Source organism: Dicentrarchus labrax, unplaced genomic scaffold, assembly GCF_905237075.1.
Source record: "Dicentrarchus labrax unplaced genomic scaffold, dlabrax2021, whole genome shotgun sequence".
NCBI lineage: Eukaryota > Metazoa > Chordata > Actinopteri > Moronidae > Dicentrarchus > Dicentrarchus labrax.
Genome location: NW_026136706.1, coordinates 5,603,758 through 5,616,543, shown reverse-complemented (window position 1 = coordinate 5,616,543; position 12,786 = coordinate 5,603,758). Strand labels below are relative to the sequence as shown.

Genomic DNA, 12,786 nt, shown 5'->3' with positions numbered 1-12,786 from the left:
ACACGCAGCCTGACAAGTCAACAAGAGCGGATTAATTCCCCGCAAGGTGTTCGGCTTCTAACCACGTCTACTTCCGGTCGGCTCAGTCTACGACGTGCTGTCTGCGCTTGTGAGCCGCACACATCAACAAGGGGAGATAAAAAACATTTCTCTCCATAGCAGTTCGTTCCCTGAAATACCTCCACTGCTCGCTGCTACCTGTAAGTTCCCACCGCTGGGCTGTGTGTGTGTGCTCTCGCGTTGCTTATTGTTTACGTAACTAACGCGGACCAACTTGGTATCAGACTAGTGGACCAGGTTATGTGCTGGAAAACGAGGACATGTCCAAGTCGGGTGGTTTTTGGGGGGGGTGGTCTCATGTTTACACACCTACTTTTGCAAGACAGGACAGACATTAAAGAATAGATAACATCTGTTTACGTGAAGTCGCTAAGGAGTGCACTCAGTTTTAATTGCATGGTGTTGTTTATGTGAAACATGCAGTTTGCAAAAGTAATCAGCAAATAGACTAAGCCAGTAAACAGGTTTTATTTTGATTTGATTTTCAGTCAGATCTTGCGTAAAGGATTCTTTGTGGTTGTGTCATTCGTCCCTGTCGTTGCAGACACTCGCTTTGTAACAGTAATGGGTGTTATCAGACTCAATATATCTATCACTGCATGTGTAAACCTTGAATCTCTGTGTGTCGACTGAAAATGAGCTCCAGTATCCCAAATATATTGTGACTGTGGACTGTGCTTGTGTACTGTTGCACTGAGCCTTTCTGCTTTAAAGTCCTGGTGTGTGTATATATACTTTTTTTTTAAAGAAACAATTATAATTGTGTAGAGAATATAATGAACTGATGAATGTTGGCATGCACCAGGTATTGTTGAAACATGCTGAAGGAAGTAATTATTGCCCTTAAAGACTGCAACTTAAACCCTTTTCTTTAATCCAGTCTGGCACTTGAATGTGTGCCAGAGGGCAAAGTTCAATAAGATTGCACAAGGTGGTTTTTTTTTTTTTTTGTTGTTGTTGTTGAGGAGCAACGTGTTACATTGCTGCTTCTTTAAATAAAAAGTATACCAGATAGTAAGAATTGTAAATAACTTCTGGAGTCTTCTGCAGAGCGTAGCGTGTTTGCAGAGTAGATTTGACATGTTTATGGCTTCTTAAAGTGTTTCAGGATTCACAGTTCGCTTTTTATCATGTCAAAGTCCAGTTAATGGACATTGACACGACCATTGATCCGACTGTAGACGTTCCTGAGAAATGCCGGGGATGGTTTCAGAATAATAACAAAGACCATGGGAAAACTGGTAAAGATGCATTTAAATAAAATAGATTTTATCAAATAGATCAATGCTGAAAGTGTAGTTGTTTTTTAAATAATGAGGGACGTGTTGAGAGGAAAGAAAGGTGGAGAAATACAACTGTTGCACACAAGTGTTTATTGTATAGTGAATATATATATATATATATATGTGTGTATATATTTTCTGTTCACAGACCAGAATGAATGTGGGTGTGGCACACAGTGAGGTGAACCCAAATACTCGGGTCATGAACAGTCGAGGGATCTGGCTGACCTATGCACTTGGTGTTGGAATACTTCACATTGTGCTCTTGAGCATACCCTTCTTCAGCGTGCCAGTGGTGTGGACTCTAACTAATGTCATACACAACTTTGTAAGTTACATTTCGCACACTGTCACCGCGGCTCACCGGGCCAAACCAACAAAACTAGGCCGTTCACATCACTGCTAAAATCACTCTCGCGGAGCAGTTACTCATTTTGATTTAAGGGTGTTTTAGATGAACACTTAAGAGTGCCGCAAAGTTAGTTGTAGCCTCACAGGCCAAATGAATCTTGCATGCATGTGTAGCCAAACAGCCCCGGTGTCTGTTACCTTCTGCCTTGTGTGTGTGCTTGTTGAAGATTATGCTCTATTTTTGGGGAGGCTGTTCTAGCGTCTGTCGGCCTGAAAGCGTGACCCATTATGATCATTTCTCCTCCACACAAGGTCTGCAGGCAAAAAACTGACCTTTCATTGTTACACGGGCTGACCTCAAATCAAGAAACAAAGTCGACGTGTGTGTGTGTGACATCATCAAGTAGTGCGAGCCCGAAGCGGTTAACAGGGATTGTGTATCACAGCCAATACGGAAAGGCTATTAACAGTAACCGCTAAGGTCAACTATAGCCGATTGTTTTCCACACAATACAACAGCAGTGTGCTGATTATGGCCTTGGCCGTATGTCAGCGTTTTAGTTTTATGACTCTTGCCTCTGTAATGCAGGTTTTCCATTTAAAGCCGAATTCCTGTGTTTTGACATAGAGCCGTGTAATTGGAAACGAGTGTCATTCCCAAGATAGCAAGCGTAGCAATAAATCCTCATCGTCCCGTCCTTTTTTTTTCTTTTTTTCTTTTGGGCTTCTTGAATGTGTATTTGTGAAGCACCAGGCTGGAGTTGTTTCTGTTGGGATTCTTCTGTCTCTACTCGTTATGCCTTTACTGGACCTCAGTGTGTAACATTTAGGAGTATAATATTCATAGGTATGTTTCCATTAGTGTATAATTACCTGAATATAGGAATTGTTATGGTTTCTCTACGTTAGAAGGAGCTGTTTTTATCCATGTAGCCCACCATGTTGAACAGACAAACCAAGCACTGGCTGTAGACAGGGGCCTTGTACATTAGTAGTTTCCAGATTCCAGGGAATGCGACCCATGTAGATATAAACAGCTCCTTCTAAGGTAACGAAGCCATAACAATTCCTTTATTCAGGCAATTACACACTAACGAAAACATACCTATGAATGTTATATTCCATTTCTGCCAACAGATCTTTTTAAATGTTACACACTGGACCTTTAAACTCTGATATATAAGAACATTATTTAAAATCGACAGTGTTTTATGAATTGTGACACTATGTGTTTGGAGAAAACAAGATAAAAAGAGATGGGCCACTCCATTTTATCTGTCTGCTATGCTATTACCGCACTACCGGCTGTGTTTTTGTCCCTACAGGGAATGTATGTCTTTATGCATGCAGTGAAAGGCACACCTTTTGAGACCCCCGACCAAGGAAAAGCCAGACTTCTTACGCATTGGGAACAGCTTGACTACGGCGTGCAGTTCACTTCATCTAGAAAGTTTTTCACCATCTCCCCAATCATTCTGTATGTATTAGATATCATATGGTCTTTAGACTTTATAATTTAGATATACATAAAGAACAGTACTACTTTATATGGTTGTTAATATGTTGCGTTATCTCTTACTGCATATTCCTTGTGTTAGATTTTTTGATTTTATGGTTTATTTTTTTAATGAACCCGTCTGTTTTGCTCCACAGATACTTCCTGGCAAGTTTCTACACAAAGTATGACACGACACACTTCGTCATAAACACTGCCTCACTTTTGAGCGTCCTGATCCCCAAGCTGCCACAACTACACGGAGTCAGACTTTTTGGCATCAACAAGTATTAAGTTATCGTAAATGCTGTGCCTCATAGCAACAGAAGTTGATTCCTGTGTAGTCTTTACCGCCGATGTGTGTACTAAGTCGTACAGTATGTGTAAACGTCACTGTCGTCGTTTAGGTATCAGGTTTAAGATGAAATGTTAAAAAACAAACGGGAGTAGGTTTGTAGATGACAGGATGCCATATGCATTACTAACTTATGTGAATATTTAATAATGTATTTTTGGCCTGCGTAGACCTGGGCTGGCCCAGGCATCAGCGAGGCTTTTGGTTGAGTTTATTGTTTTTTTTCTGTCTTTGCTCTCAGTTCACATGGCAACACAAATTGTCAGTATGAGTCTGTTTCTAACAACAAAAGATGTCCCAAATGTATTTTTCAAAGATGTTTACTTCCTAAGGGTAGGAGCCTGTGGCTCGTTGTTTATTGGTACACTCTCATTTTGTAATGGGTGTCAAACTTATTCATGCTGAGTGACGAATGGAATCATATTCCTTATTTGCATGATTTCCTTGGTATGTGAATCATTTCTCATTTGTAACTCAATCAAAGTAGGGCAGGCTTTTTTCATTGTACAGTTTTTTTGTGAATGTTATGTCCTGTATGTTAAAGTAAAAAGTCCTGTATGTAGAAATGAGACAAATTATTGTTGTCTGGTTAAGTGTTTACTGAGGGAGGTCTACAGTGTCCGTGTGATAAACTTACATTCATGTAGCTGCTCTCTTTAGATTATGACTTTTTGCTCTCAATGCAGCTAGTCCTGCTTTGTTTGGCCATAGCTCATAGTACTCTTGAGAGTTCTTGTTCTTAATCTTATTAAAATGTTTGTGCCCTCACACTGCTCTGTCTCTCATTGCATGGTGCACTGCATGCTTATGGGATTTTGAGAATGTAATGAGACTTTTGGCTATTTTCCAAAAAGGAAATGTCAGTTCATTTGAGGAGTTACGGATGAATACAGAACTTTTTTTTTTTTCCCCTTTGATGTGAGCTGTTCATAAACTTTGGTATGGACAGTAGAAAGATAAACTTTTGACCTGAGAAGTAATCCTAGTTTATCAGGAAAGGCATTAACACCGACCTAACCTGGGTTCACAGTAAAATAGCTTTAATGATGGAGTATTATAACAGATTACACATAAATAACATTTATCTGAACCTAATTTATGTACTAAATAGTTTGAAAACAAATGACAAGTTGCTGGATTCTGTCAGATTCCATATAAAAGATCAAATCTTTAAGAAAACAAGGTCACACAATATCACTTAAGTCAATTGCAGAGGCTGTTCTGGACCTGGATTTCCAATCCACTGCAAATAAGGAAATCATGATATGTTGAACTTAAAGATCCCCTCCTCACATGTATTAAAACATGCAAACAATCTTGGAATAATAATGTGTGTCTGATATGTTTTTCTTCCTGCAAAACAGTTGAATTCCCACATTAAAATCCTTAAAAAGGCATCTACTCTGTTAACCTCATTAAAAATAATAATAATATCCATAATCTATGTTTTTTGCAGAAAAGAATTTGCAGATTTTGCTCATTTCTTTAGTTTTCCTGCTGGACACAAGATGTTTCCTGCTTCACTGTAAAGTCCATTCTCAGTGCACTGGTGGATCACACTGTATAAGTTTCATACTGGATCAGATTGACTTTCAAACTATTTGTGATGTCAAAAATAATACTTGTAGGCTCCGCCCCTTACAATCAGATCTTCAACTTTGTGCACTTTACAGCAGATGAATGTGAAAACATCCTTCTAGTGTCAAACTCTGTACATACATTATTAAATTATTTTTAAAAAATGATTTTTGACATCAACAAACACCACTGTATTTCTTAAGGTATGTTTAATATCCCCTGCAGGTTAATGCGACAAAACAATGTAAATATAACATTTTAGCTGGTAGGTTAATTGCTGTATTTTTACATTTTATTTAAAACATAAATGCTTCTTCCTATATCACAAATTATTATTTAATTTTTATTGTGCTAATGTTGTACCTTAAGTCTGGCTTCAGTGTCACTGACTTTCTCTTTAATGCCTGTAAGTCACAGTTTTAAGGTCACAGTCAAAAAACCTCAGTCTAAAGGAAAGTCAGCACTATAGTGGGAACCTAATTATTGGTTTTCATATACAAATACGCTCTCAATACAACACCACATGATTAAAAACTTTATTTAAAATAAATGCAAAAGTAAAACAGTGGATTGTTCCTGTGATAACATGAATTCAAAGAGTTTTCCAGCTGATGAATTAAAATACATTCGTTTATCTACTTTCCCTTTTTAACGTGCCCGTCCAAACTGTTAAGATCCTCACACTGCTTGCCCAAGACTCCTTTATAAACCTCAAAGCGATGGTTCAAATCTTTCTGCGAGTGGATTTTATATTTGGTCCCGAAGGCCCCGTCAGCAGAGGCGCTCCCATAGAAGACGCGACCTATCCGGGAGTGCACCAGCGCCATGGCACACATGACACAAGGTTCTCGGGTCACATAAAGGTCATACCCAGTGCATATGTACGGCTGAGAGCTGGCCTCTGCACCAGGAATCTTCTGAACAGGGTCTGAGGTTAGTGAAGTAAAGCTGCATGCTGGGTATCTGTCATAGGTGTAACATCCACCGCCCTGGCTCCGAGCCACAAGGTCAACGCAGACCATGACTGCGTGATGAAGGGGGTGATCGCCTCTGCAGTCATGGCCCACTGCAACGATCCTCTCCATCGCTGGGTCGACCATCACGGCCCCCACCGCCTCCATTCCCAACTCGTTCGCTGCTCTGGCAGCAGTCAAAGCAGAGGTCATGTACACGTGCATCCTGGCTTTCTGAGGCGCGCTGAAGAGTTCTCCTCTCAGGGCGACGGTCACCTGTTTGTCCTCGTGAAAGGAGGTCGGCCAGTGTTTGCTCGCCTGCTCAAACTGGGGTCGGGTCAATGGGGGACGGGCAGGGACCTTAACCACAAAAGGCTCACCCAATCCGTCTGATTTAACTCCATCTGAGGGGAGCAGAGAGTCGATGCTGACCACCTTCATGGCTGGCGCGTCACTGACCAGGCACACAAGGACTTCCAGAGGGTGAGGGCTGCCCTTCTCCTTGACCGCCCGCACCCTCTTCACATGCTGAAGGTCATTCAGCGGGTAGAGGCTGTTCAGCTCGCGGACCAGTCGAGATGTCTCCTTCTTGTTGACAATGGGTGCAGCATACGCCTCTACCAGCCCGACGTCTTGTGACTGCTCATCTGACAGTACAGGATAAGCAACCCAGGAGTCGGTGTCGCACTCCGATCCCTTCCAGCGTTTGGTCTGTGGCTCCATTGTTTTGGTGTTCTCCTGTGAAATAGGATTTCACACCAAAGTGAAACAAAGTCAGTGTACTTTCAGGACAGGACACAAGATGAAACAACACTTCAGACTGGTTGACAGAACAAAACCGCTTCAGCCAAGAAACAACACCACTGCATAACTTAAAAGAGTGAACTTATAATAAATCATATACTCTGGTTAATGAGTGACACACTGGATGTGCCATTTCATTCATTTTCAGTGTGGTGATGTTTGTCTGTGTTATTATTCAGCCATAAAATACAGTGCACTTAGTTATGTGTTATTCTTAATTTGTACAATTGGAAGTAACATCATTTTGTATCCATGCCAACTGAATCATGCTGATTTGAATTATATTTGCTTGCTTAGTGTGGAACTTTTTTAATATATAACCCTTAAAGATCCTCTCCAGACATGTATTAAGACATCATTAATATAGTCTGCTTGGAACAATAATGAGTGTCTGAAGTTTTCTCTGCAAAAAGGAAGTATAACTTTCACTTCACCTCATTAAAAATTCCAGAAACTATGAATATGCTAATTTAGTTCAGTTTTATGCCACAGGCATTTCAGTACTGCACTACTACACTTGTATATCAGTCAAGCCCTTATCAGTAGTCAAGTTAATCAATAAAGTAAATAATGCACACACAAACACAGCCAATAATGATTTTACATCTATTTTATGTATGCAGTGCTGAAACAAGAAGTTGATGAATCAACAAAAAATAATTCCAGGTTTAAGAGCTGAATAATTATTACATTCATCAACTAAAAATACCAAACATTTGGTGGTCACAGCTTCAGAGTTGCACATACACGCTTCGCTTTCTGATAATAAATTGAATGTTTGAAGACATTTAAAGACAGCATTTCTTCTGTTGTTATTTGATCCAAAGATATGTGCTACAGAGGTCCCATAATCCCTCATAATATTTAAAAAAAAATGAATCCATGATTTAAACAATTTCTAGTTGCAACCGTCAGATAGAAGTGGTCCATTACAGACATGTGAAACATAATTAATAAAGCAGCTTGGGAGGAGATTCCCAGTGGCAAAGACAGCCTGTAGTACGTCTCTTCATTTCCTCCCCAGTATAAGCTTCGTCTTCATAACTTTGGGCACATGTCTTATGGTCAGTGACACTCTGGTGCCTCGGGTCAGCGTCTCTCCTGGCAGGGCCCCGGCGGCCGACAGGTTCACCACCTTGTCCGTCAGCGTGTCCTGGGCGTGGGGCCGGATGCCGTGCAGGAGCCTCTGGTACATTTCGTCCTGCAGGATCAGAAGACTGCGCGGCTTCACCAGCAGGGAGAAGAGGAAGCGGTTCTCCTCTGTCTGCGGTGCGTCGTCCTCCAGGCTGCTGATGGGCCTGTAGAAGTCAAGGAGGGTGTGAGAGCCCAGGCTGATGGTGGTGACTGTAGGGTGGTACAGAGGGCCGTCTTCGTGAGGCATAATCCCCTCTCCTGGTTTGTACTCATTCACCAACACATGATTGGCAGTTCTCCCACTGAATGCACCCAGAGAGGATATTTTCTCGCAGTACGTCTGGAGCCAGTCGGGAATCTTTTCTGCCAGCATGCCTTTGGGATGCGGTAACCCTCCCCAGTTCTGCAGCCTTCTGCCTGACAGCTGAGTCCATTTAGTTTTTGGAGACCTGTTCACCTGCAGTTGAAGGTAGGACTCCTCGTCTTCAGATATGAAATCTGGGATGTAATACACCGTCGGTGGGGCATCGTTTACAACAAACTGCTTCAACTCCTCCAAAATACAAGCTGGATGCTCCATGCCTCCTTCAGAAAAGTCAACATGAGATGCTTGTTAAAACCTATGTTGATGTTGTGTGTTGATAGCATAAGCAACTTTTTTTTTTTTTTTTTTTTTTAAGCTTCCTCAAACCCTTTTACATACAGTCTACGCGTCAAACAGGTTATACTGTCCATTAAAAGTTCACTGACAGCTCTGAAACTGGTTCCTTCGTCTGACTGCAGCAGAAAAATCCCACAGCGTAAAGAGCACATGGAAGTGGACGTAACGGTGCCTTTATGGTTGTGGTAATTCGGAGCTTCGAAACGTCTCATCCAAACTACCATCGCCTGTTGATGCCGACACAAACAATAAAGATGCCAGTAAGTCACGTATTATCTCTATATAACACTGGACGTTTTTAATCACACACACACACACATACACAGCAACTCTGCCTTTCTCAACAATAACAAGCGTTATTCCTCTGCTGTTGTACAGTTTTGGCACAATTACGACATTGTTGGCACCCCTGAAGGCAGCACAGCTCCGCTACGCGCAAACGGCTACTTTAACATTCTGACCCAGCGCCATGTTTGTTTGTTTGTAACGCAACCGACACAACCGACACGGCGCCGCTATCAACAATAGTTTAACAATTAAGTGGCACAAAATGATCTTTACCTCTTTTAAAATTTAAAACGTAGAAGAGAATACCGTTAAAACACCCAGTTAACCGCTCGACTCCATGGTTTCCTGCTTGTGCAGCAGACTAACATGTCCCCCCACCCCCTAAAAGAAAACGTAATTTTGTGGACCCACATTTTTATTTTCTAAACGATTTTTTTCCAACTTATTTGCTTTTTAAAATTAAACGTTTGACAGGTATACTGTTAAGTGGATAGCATACGTTTTTCCTAATGTCTTTTAGGTACTTCATCTAATGTGACATATTTCCCGCTGCACGGGATTATTTACATGTGACACAGCGACACGGACACTCAATGGACTGGAGGTCATATTCGTCTTTACTTGGGCTCATTTAGCGAGTTTAAAATGAAATGGGAACTGAGTTGAGGTCGCCTTCAGTTAACAGACTGTTTAAACTCAAAGTATGTTTCCTACAAAAGTAAGAAATGTGCACAGGCTGTTAAAGTTTAGGCACACGGTGTCTCCTTCCGCTGGGAAAGCTTCGTGCTCCAGACTGGTTTTGGGCATCGAGACGAGCTGTGATGAAACTGGAGCTGCTGTGCTGGACGAGACAGGTGAAATCCTGGGAGAGGCTCTACATTCACAGAAAGAAGTACATCTGAGGTGGGTGTCAGAGCTGTTTCAGTACAGTGGCTGTAAGGCTTTTTTGTTCTGACTTAAAGTTCCTCTCTCTGTCTCTTTATTGCTGCAGGACCGGTGGCATCATCCCCACAGTGGCTCAACAGCTCCACAGGGAAAACATACAGCGTGTGGTCCAGGAGGCTTTGGAGAGGAGCAACGTGGAGCCGAGGCAGCTCTCGGCGGTGGCCACCACTGTGAAGCCGGGCTTGGGTTTGAGTTTGGGCATCGGCCTTGAGTTCAGTCAGAGGTTTGTGAGGCAGCACCACAAGCCCTTCATCCCCATCCACCACATGGAGGCCCACGCCCTGACCGTCAGGATGCTCCAGCCTGTCCCCTTCCCCTTCCTCGTCCTGCTCGTCTCTGGTGGTCACTCTCTCCTCGCTGTGGCTCGAGGAGTCGACGACTTCATGCTTTTGGGTCACACTCTGGATGAAGCTCCGGGGGATACACTGGATAAAGTAAGATCTTACCGCTCAGATGTGGCTGTTGTTGATTATAAACACAGTGTAATCATGTTCTTTCTTTTGGTTTTTTTGTGGATTCGCAGGTGGCCAGACGTCTGTCCCTCATAAAACACCCGCAGTGCTCCACACTGAGCGGAGGACAAGCTGTAGAGCTGCTGGCGAAGGATGGCGACAGGACGAGGTTCCCTTTCAGGACACCGATGGGACAAACGTATGACTGCTGCTTTTCTTTTGCTGGCATACGAAATCAAGTTACAACGACGATAATTAAAAAAGAGGTAGAGGAAGGTATGTGATCAGATTCTTCGACCTTTTTTCTACAGCATACAGATTTTATTAGTTTTATTCAATATACTTCTTGTTCCTCCGGTATTGTTAAAGTCTTTCTGTTAGATTCGTTAAGAGTTTTCCCTCCGTCTGTAGGTGTAGAACAGGGCACACTGTTATCATGTGTGAATGACATTGCAGCAGCTACACAGCACACGGTTGCCTCTCATCTTGCGAAGCGCACACATCGTGCCGTCATGTTCTGTAAGGCAAACGGCCTGCTGCCCTCAGACAATCCCACCTTGGTGAGTGCTTGTTTGTGTTTTATTGAATTCAGGACAATAAGTGCTTGCATGTAACTGCAGTGCCAGTTCCCGGCGCTGCAGTTATCGGTTGCTCACTGGAGAAAATGGGATTTTAACCATCTCAACTTCTTCCCTTTTCCTTAATTATAAGGTTGATTATTTAAACATTGACACTGTTACTGGCCTCAGATCTTATTATACTATACTATTCTTACATTAACATCTTCTTCCATCAGAAATACTGACAACTAACTCCTTTTTTGTGCTGTTCCATCCAGCGTCATCGACTGAATAAATAATTCAGAGTGCTTTTTAAAGGATAGGCTTAATGATATTAGAGTAACGTTTGCTAAAAACTACAGTGCCCTGCTGAGTTAAAGAAATTAAAGAGCCTTTTTTGACCATGCACATTGTTATATATAACACACAAAGTAAAATTATTGTTATTTGAAATTTGATTTTGTTATTCTATTACATATCTGTATATACATATATTTTACAGATGCTTTGTTTCCCCTGCCAGTAAAGTCCCACTGAATTGAATTGAATTGAATATTTAAGACCCATTTTTAATAAAAAGGGGTGTACACAATGTTGGTTTTGGAAATAACACCAGCCTGATCCTTTGACTCAGAGAACATTGTGAATATGGATTTAAAGATCTTCTCCTTGTCTTCAGGTGCTGTCTGGAGGAGTTGCAAGCAATCAGTATATACGCAAGGCTTTGACCATTATCACTGAGGCGACAGGACTACACCTGCTCTGTCCTCCGGCAAAATTCTGCACTGACAACGGAGTGATGATTGCATGGTGCGTATACTGACTCAGTAAAGGTTTGACGGTGAATGCAAATCAGATGATGTGCATTTATATATTTTTTTGCTTTTCAACCAGGAACGGCGTCGAGCGGCTGAGAGAAGGGAAAGGGATCCTGCCTCCAAACGTGGACGTCATCTATGAGCCAAAGTAAGTCAACACTGTAATAATTTTCTCAGCGCAGAGTGAATTCTTGTTTGATTTCTTTGTGCTGCTGCTTAAAATACATAAATGTTGTATTTCAGGGCACCGCTGGGAGTCGATATGACAGCTGAGGTGAAGGCAGCAGCCATCAAAGTGCCGTCAGTGAAGATAAAGATCCCCAACTGACCAAAGAAAGAGTTTTCCCCATGTTTAAATATATACTGTGTATATCTGCTATCAATGTATACACATATTAAACAGCTATTTATTAATAAAAGTGTTTTTTATACATCTCAGTTTTCTAAAATATCCTCTAAAAAAAAAAAATATCTGAAAATTAAAAATCCAAACAATTTAATTTTTTTTTATTTTTTGTGTTTGTAAAGAATGAGCTGAATATAGCTGCTTCATAAATTATAGGTGTCTGACAATTCTACAAAGGTTTGTTCTTCTGGTAAATTATCAGTCTTTGCTTCATGATAAGTTCTTAAATAATACAATTTTAAATTTAACCACATTGATGTGGAATAACGTGTAATATTTGAACATCTTTAGGGTTGAATCAACAACCTGAGGGTCATAAACAGCACGGAAGTGTTGCATTCCTATTTGACTGTATGTGTTACACAGCAAGCTGGTTTTTGTCACCTCAACGCTAATTTGAACCTATTTCCAAGAAGGAAACAAGTGTTTACTGGAGGACTCAATTTATTGCGCTTTATCTGCACATTAGAACAGACAAACATGACCTGCAGCTTCTTGCTGGAGTAAAAAATGGGACTGAACTTGAGTTGAAAACTTACTGAAGGTTATACAGCTTTTGATTTATCAAGTACACTTCATTAAATTCTGTCCAACGCCTGTACAGGGAGCGTAATCTATTGCTCATTGAGGTACACACAGAATT

General features: G+C 41.3%; 4 protein-coding genes across 8 annotated transcripts; 2 read left to right on the top strand and 2 right to left on the bottom strand.

The window, feature by feature from the left end:
- The first annotated feature begins 62 nt into the window (after positions 1-62).
- On the top strand, positions 63-4,312 carry ormdl1 (ORMDL sphingolipid biosynthesis regulator 1). Its single transcript, XM_051403469.1, has 4 exons — positions 63-200; positions 1,492-1,671; positions 3,020-3,171; positions 3,348-4,312. The coding sequence occupies exons 2-4, from the start codon at positions 1,498-1,500 to the stop codon at positions 3,481-3,483; spliced, it is 462 nt and encodes a 153-aa protein (XP_051259429.1). The 5' UTR covers positions 63-200; positions 1,492-1,497; the 3' UTR covers positions 3,484-4,312.
- A 1,332-nt stretch (positions 4,313-5,644) lies between these two features.
- On the bottom strand, positions 5,645-9,335 carry adat3 (adenosine deaminase tRNA specific 3). 2 transcript variants are annotated; one of them, XM_051403463.1, is made up of 2 exons: positions 9,269-9,335; positions 5,645-6,813 (listed from the first exon to the last, which is right to left on the bottom strand). In XM_051403463.1, the coding sequence occupies exon 2, from the start codon at positions 6,796-6,798 to the stop codon at positions 5,758-5,760; it is 1,041 nt and encodes a 346-aa protein (XP_051259423.1). In that variant the 5' UTR covers positions 6,799-6,813; positions 9,269-9,335; the 3' UTR covers positions 5,645-5,757. The 2 variants fall into 2 exon arrangements, with proteins under 2 accessions (XP_051259423.1, XP_051259422.1); XM_051403462.1 differs by having other exon boundaries at positions 9,236-9,329.
- Positions 7,472-9,335, bottom strand: alkbh6 (alkB homolog 6). Of its 4 annotated transcripts, none has more exons than XM_051403467.1 (2): positions 9,269-9,335; positions 7,472-8,598 (listed from the first exon to the last, which is right to left on the bottom strand). In XM_051403467.1, exon 2 carries the CDS (start codon positions 8,591-8,593, stop codon positions 7,889-7,891), a length of 705 nt encoding a protein of 234 aa, XP_051259427.1. In that variant the 5' UTR covers positions 8,594-8,598; positions 9,269-9,335; the 3' UTR covers positions 7,472-7,888. The 4 variants fall into 4 exon arrangements, with proteins under 4 accessions (XP_051259427.1, XP_051259424.1, XP_051259426.1 ...); XM_051403464.1 differs by having other exon boundaries at positions 7,472-8,901; positions 9,236-9,317; XM_051403466.1 differs by having other exon boundaries at positions 9,236-9,311.
- Positions 9,311-12,164, top strand: osgepl1 (O-sialoglycoprotein endopeptidase-like 1). Its single transcript, XM_051403459.1, has 7 exons — positions 9,311-9,865; positions 9,954-10,341; positions 10,431-10,635; positions 10,771-10,919; positions 11,599-11,729; positions 11,814-11,885; positions 11,981-12,164. The coding sequence occupies exons 1-7, from the start codon at positions 9,666-9,668 to the stop codon at positions 12,063-12,065; spliced, it is 1,230 nt and encodes a 409-aa protein (XP_051259419.1). The 5' UTR covers positions 9,311-9,665; the 3' UTR covers positions 12,066-12,164.
- The last annotated feature ends 622 nt before the right edge of the window (positions 12,165-12,786 follow it).